The 6757-nt window shown below is 44.8% G+C and overlaps 1 protein-coding gene across 1 annotated transcript in view; it reads left to right on the forward strand.

The window, feature by feature from the left end:
* The window catches only part of LOC124028947 (probable E3 ubiquitin-protein ligase HERC1), a gene marked incomplete at both ends in the record, with an annotated part of 13046 nt that extends 6573 nt beyond the window's left edge, over window positions 1–6473 (forward strand). The window contains 7 exons of the mRNA XM_046340836.1: window positions 384–539; window positions 1901–2023; window positions 3841–3943; window positions 4177–4346; window positions 5628–5742; window positions 6162–6227; window positions 6406–6473. Coding sequence (XP_046196792.1) covers window positions 384–539; window positions 1901–2023; window positions 3841–3943; window positions 4177–4346; window positions 5628–5742; window positions 6162–6227; window positions 6406–6473 — 801 coding nt within the window. The remainder of the gene's footprint in view (window positions 1–383; window positions 540–1900; window positions 2024–3840; window positions 3944–4176; window positions 4347–5627; window positions 5743–6161; window positions 6228–6405) is intronic.
* Between the last annotated feature and the right edge of the window lie 284 nt (window positions 6474–6757).

Consider the following 6757-nt stretch of genomic DNA (forward strand, 5'->3'; position numbering starts at 1 on the left):
GTTCTACAGGTCAGTATCTCTACTGTAATAGACTGTAGTCTGTCATTTAGAGGTTCTACAGGTCAGTATATCTACTGTAATAGACTGTAGTCTGTCATTTAGAGGTTCTACAGGTCAGTATCTCTACTGTAATAGACTGTAGTCTGTCATGTAGAGGTTCTACAGGTCAGTATATCTACTGTAATAGACTGTAGTCTGTCATTTAGAGGTTCTACAGGTCAGTATATCTACTGTAATAGACTGTAGTCTGTCATGTAGAGGTTCTACAGGTCAGTATCTCTACTGTAATAGACTGTAGTCTACTGTCATGTAGAGGTTCTTAAAGGCCTCTTGTTCTGATTGGCTGTTGTTCCCATGTTCATCCACGTTTCCTCTGTGGTCAGATGTCCTGCGGGTTCAAGCACTCCGCGGTGGTGACCGCTGATGGGAGGCTGTTCTCCTTTGGGAACGGGGACTATGGCAGGCTTGGGCTGGGAAACACCTCCAACAAGAAGCTCCCTGAGAAGGTCACTGCGTTGGAGGGGTACCAGGTTGGACAGGTGAGATACACTAACAGGTACCAGGTAATATACACTAACAGGTACCAGGTAATATACACTAACAGATTCCAGGTAATATACACTAACAGATACCAGGTAATATACACTAACAGATACCAGGTAATATACACTAACAGGTACCAGGTAATATACACTAACAGGTACCAGGTAATATACACTAACAGATACCAGGTAATATACACTAACAGATACCAGGTTGGACAGGTGAGATACACTAACAGGTACCAGGTAATATACACTAACAGGTACCAGGTAATATACACTAACAGATACCAGGTAATATACACTAACAGGTACCAGGTAATATACACTAACAGATACCAGGTAATATACACTAACAGGTACCAGGTCGGACAGGTGAGATACACTAACAGATACCAGGTAATATACACTAACAGATACCAGGTAATATACACTAACAGGTACCAGGTAATATACACTAACAGGTACCAGGTAATATACACTAACAGGTACCAGGTAATATACACTAACAGGTACCAGGTAATATACACTACAGATACCAGGTAATATACACTAACAGATACCAGGTAATATACACTAACAGATACCAGGTAATATACACTAACAGGTACCAGGTAATATACACTAACAGGTACCAGGTAATATACACTAACAGGTACCAGGTCAGACAGGTGAGATACACTAACAGATACCAGGTAATATACACTAACAGATACCAGGTAATATACACTAACAGGTACCAGGTAATATACACTAACAGGTACCAGGTCAGACAGGTGAGATACACTAACAGATACCAGGTAATATACACTAACAGGTACCAGGTAATATACACTAACAGGTACCAGGTAATATACACTAACAGGTACCAGGTAATATACACTAACAGGTACCAGGTAATATACACTAACAGGTACCAGGTAATATACACTAACAGATACCAGGTAATATACACTAACAGATACCAGGTAATATACACTAACAGGAACCAGGTAATATACACTAACAGATACCAGGTAATATACACTAACAGGTACCAGGTCGGACAGGTGAGATACACTAACAGGTACCAGGTCGGACAGGTGAGATACACTAACAGGTACCAGGTCAGACAGGTGAGATACACTAACAGATACCAGGTAATATACACTAACAGGTACCAGGTAATATACACTAACAGATACCAGGTGAGATACACTAACAGATACCAGGTCGGACAGGTGGAATACACTAACAATATAATAGCATAAAAACACATTCTCTGAAAGCATTTGGTTTCGTTGTGTCAGGTAAACCACGTCAAACACAGTTCAGGTACTGAACCACCTGACCCACGTCTGGTTCTGTCCGGTTCCCAGGTGGCGTGTGGTCTGAATCACACCGTAGCCGTCTCCGCCGATGGAATGATGGTCTGGGCCTTCGGAGACGGAGACTACGGGAAACTGGGCCTGGGGAATTCTACCGCCAAGTCCTCACCTCAGGTATGTACGGTAGTAGTATATTCTGGCGGTAGTATATTCTGGCGGTAGTATATTCTGGCGATAGTATATTCTGGCGGTAGTATATTCTGGCGGTAGTATATTCTGGCGGTAGTATATTCTGGCGGTAGTATATTCTGGCGGTAGTATATTCTGTTGGTAGTATATTCTGGCGGTAGTATATTCTGTTGGTAGTATATTCTGGCGGTAGTATATTCTGTTGGTAGTATATTCTGGCGGTAGTATATTCTGTTGGTAGTATATTCTGTTTATATTCTGGTGGTAGTATATTCTGTATATATTCTGGCAGTAGTATATTCTGGCGGTAGTATATTCTGGCGGTTGTATATTCTGGCGGTAGTATATTCTGTTTATATTCTGGCGGTAGTATATTCTGGCGGTAGTATATTCTGTTTATATTCTGGCGGTAGTATATTCTGTTTATATTCTGGTGGTAGTATATTCTGTTTATATTCTGGCGGTAGTATATTCTGTTGGTAGTATATTCTGGCGGTAGTATATTCTGTTTATATTCTGGCGGTAGTATATTCTGGCGGTAGTATATTCTGTTTATATTCTGGCGGTAGTATATTCTGTTTATATTCTGGTGGTAGTATATTCTGTTTATATTCTGGCGGTAGTATATTCTGTTGGTAGTATATTCTGGCGGTAGTATATTCTGTTTATATTCTGGCGGTAGTATATTCTGGCGGTAGTATATTCTGTTTATATTCTGGCGGTAGTATATTCTGGCGGTAGTATATTCTGTTTATATTCTGGCGGTAGTATATTCTGGCGGTAGTATATTCTGGCGGTAGTATATTCTGGCGGTTGTATATTCTGGCGGTAGTATATTCTGGCGGTAGTATATTCTGGCGGTTGTATATTCTGGCAGTTGTATATTCTGGCAGTTGTATATTCTGGCAGTTGTATATTCTGGCGGTAGTATATTTCTGGCGGTAGTATATTCTGGCGGTAGTATATTCTGTTTATATTCTGGCGGTAGTATATTCTGGCGGTAGTATATTCTGGCGGTAGTATATTCTGGTGGTAGTATATTCTGTTTATATTCTGGTGGTAGTATATTCTGTTTATATTCTGGCGGTTGTATATTCTGGCGGTAGTATATTCTGGTGGTAGTATATTCTGTTTATATTCTGGTGGTAGTATATTCTGTTTATATTCTGGTGGTAGTATATTCTGTCTATAGTATATTCTGTTTATATTCTGTTTATAGTATAGTGTGTATATTCTGTGTATATTCTGTCTATAGTATAGTGTGTATATTCTGTCTATAGTATATTCTGTGTATATTCTGTCTATAGTATAGTGTGTATATTCTGTGTATATTCTGTCTATAGTATAGTGTGTATATTCTGTCTATAGTATACTGTGTATATTCTGTCTATAGTATATTCTGTGTATATTCTGTCTATAGTATAGTGTGTATATTCTGTGTATATTCTGTGTATGTTCTGTGTATATTATGTCTATAGTATAGTGTGTATATTCTGTCTATAGTATAGTGTGTATATTCTGTGTATATTATGTCTATAGTATAGTGTGTATAGTCTGTGTATATTCTGTGTATGTTCTGTCTATAGTATAGTGTGTATATTCTGTGTATATTCTGTGTATGTTCTGTCTATAGTATAGTGTGTATATTCTGTGTATATTCTGTGTATGTTCTGTCTATAGTATAGTGTGTATATTCTGTGTATATTCTGTGTATATTGTCTCTTGCAGTGCCACTTCACCAAGTCATATTCCAGTTGTGTGTGAATCACGTTGTTGTTGTTGTTGTTGTTGTTGTTCCACAGAAGGTGGACGTTCTCTGTGGCCTCGGCATCAAGAAGGTGTCCTGTGGAACTCAGTTCTCTGTTGCCCTCACTAAAGATGGCAACGTGTACACGTTCGGACAAGGTCTGGATATGATGCACCACACACTGTTCAGTTTCAACAGATAACGTAGAAATATTATAGAATAGAACATGCTGAGGCATTTCTATATTATTTTCATCATCCGTCTTGATTCTTGACCCCCCCCAAAAATTCTGGTCTACTTTAGACATAACATAACATACAGAATGTGTCTTTGTTAGCCTGTAACACCCCTCATCAACCCTCCTGTGCCCCCCCAACCCCCTCGCCTACAGACCGACTGATAGGGCTGCCGGAAGGCCGGGCCAGGAACCACAACCGTCCCCAGGTGGTGCCAGCTCTGTCTGACGTGTTTATACAGGATGTGGCTGTGGGGGCCGAACACACACTGGTCCTGTCCTCCACCGGAGAGGTCTATACCTGGGGCAGCAACTCAGAGGGACAGGTAGAATACAACACACACTGGTCCTGTCCTCCACCCTAGAGGTCTATACCTGGGGCAGCAACTCAGAGGGACAGGTAGAATACAACACACACTGGTCCTGTCCTCCACCCTAGAGGTCTATACCTGGGCAGCAACTCAGAGGACAGGTAGAATACAACACACACTGGTCCTGTCCTCCACCCTAGAGGTCTATACCTGGGGCAGCAACTCAGAGGGACAGGTAGAATACAACACACACTGGTCCTGTCCTCCACCCTAGAGGTCTATACCTGGGGCAGCAACTCAGAGGGACAGGTAGAATACAACACACACTGGTCCTGTCCTCCACCCTAGAGGTCTATACCTGGGGCAGCAACTCAGAGGGACAGGTAGAATACAACACACACTGGTCCTGTCCTCCACCCTAGAGGTCTATACCTGGGGCAGCAACTCAGAGGGACAGGTAGAATACAACACACACTGGTCCTGTCCTCCACCCTAGAGGTCTATACCTGGGGCAGCAACTCAGAGGGACAGGTAGAATACAACACACACTGGTCCTGTCCTCCACAGGAGAGGTCTATACCTGGGGCAGCAACTCAGAGGGACAGGTAGAATACAACACACACTGGTCCTGTCCTCCACCCTAGAGGTCTATACCTGGGGCAGCAACTCAGAGGGACAGGTAGAATACAACACACACTGGTCCTGTCCTCCACCCTAGAGGTCTATACCTGGGGCAGCAACTCAGAGGGACAGGTGGAATACAACACACACTGGTCTGTCAACTCAGAGGGACACCCTAGAGGACAGGTCTATACCTGGGGCAGCTACTCAGAGGACAGGTAGAATACAACACACACCCATACAGGGACAGATACTCACACAGGGACAGGTACTCACACCCATACAGGGACAGGTACTCTACTCTCTGTTCTCTCTGTCTCTAGTTGGGTCTTGATCAGTGTCTCTTTTCTCTCTGTCTCCTAGTTCGGTCTTGATCTGTGTCTCTGTTCTCTCTGTCTCCTAGTTGGGTCTTGATCAGTGTCTCTCTGTCTCCTAGTTGGGTCTTGATCAGTGTCTCTTTCTCTCTGTCTCCTAGTTGGGTCTTGATCTGTGTCTCTGTTCTCTCTGTCTCCTAGTTCGGTCTTGATCTGTGTCTCTGTTCTCTCTGTCTCCTAGTTGGGTCTTGATCAGTGTCTCTTTTCTCTCTGTCTCCTAGTTGGGTCTTGATCTGTGTCTCTGTTCTCTCTGTCTCCTAGTTGGGTCTTGATCTGTGTCTCTGTTCTCTCTGACTCCTAGTTGGGTCTGGGCCACACCAACCATGTGAGAGAGCCCACCCTGGTGACATCACTACAGGGAAGGACATTCACCAGGTCTCTGCTGGTCGCTGTCACTCTGCTGCCTGGACCGCTCCGTCTGTCCCTCCCCGGGCTCCGGGTAAACGCACACACACGCACTCACGCACACGCACACACACACACACATAGCACACACACTCACGCACACACACACACACACACACACACATATATACCACACACACACAGCAGGCACACTCAGTCTCTCTCTCCAGTCATCAACACGTGGACTGACAGCCTCTGTACCTGTTGAGGTGTTTAATGGTCAGGTACTTTAACATGGAGTCATCATATCTCCAACTCTAGATGGCAGTCAATTCCACCTTCTGTCTGATGAAATGGATTGTGTTCTGACTCCCTCTCCCTCCCTCTCTCTCTCTCTCTCTCTCTCTCTCTCCCTCTCTCTTTCTCTCCTCTCTCCCTCCCTCCCTCCTTCTCTGTCTTTGACATGTGTTTGTTCTGCCCCCGTCTCCAGGTTCCTCCGTCCCCCTCCAGCTAGGCCTGCCGTCAGCGGTGCCTCCCCAGTTCAGCTCTCTGAGAGGTCAGCATGGAGGCAGTCCGGGCCAGACTACGTGTTCTTTATCACTTCTCTGACCTCATGTACTCATCATGGAGATTACTCAACCTCAGCCCAAACAACCAGGTACACACCCCTCACTCAACCTCAGCCCCAACAACCAGGTAACACACCCCTCCTCAACCTCAGCCCCAACAACCAGGTAACCACCCCTCCCTCAACCTCAGCCCCAACAACCACATCTCACACAACCTCAGCCCCAACAACCAGGTACACACCCCTCACTCAACCTCAGCCCCAACAACCACCCTCACTCAACCTCAGCCCCAACAACCAGGTACACACACCTCAGTCAACCTCAGCCCCAACAACCACACCTCACTCAACCTCAGCCCCAACAACCAGGTACACACACCTCAGTCAACCTCAGCCCCAACAACCAGGTACACACACCTCAGTCAACCTCAGCCCCAACAACCAGGTACACACCCTCACTCAACCTCAGCCCCAACAACCAGGTACACACCCCTCCCTCAACCTCAGCCCCAACAACC

Source organism: Oncorhynchus gorbuscha, unplaced genomic scaffold, assembly GCF_021184085.1.
Source record: "Oncorhynchus gorbuscha isolate QuinsamMale2020 ecotype Even-year unplaced genomic scaffold, OgorEven_v1.0 Un_scaffold_5089, whole genome shotgun sequence".
Classification (NCBI taxonomy): Eukaryota; Metazoa; Chordata; class Actinopteri; order Salmoniformes; family Salmonidae; genus Oncorhynchus; species Oncorhynchus gorbuscha.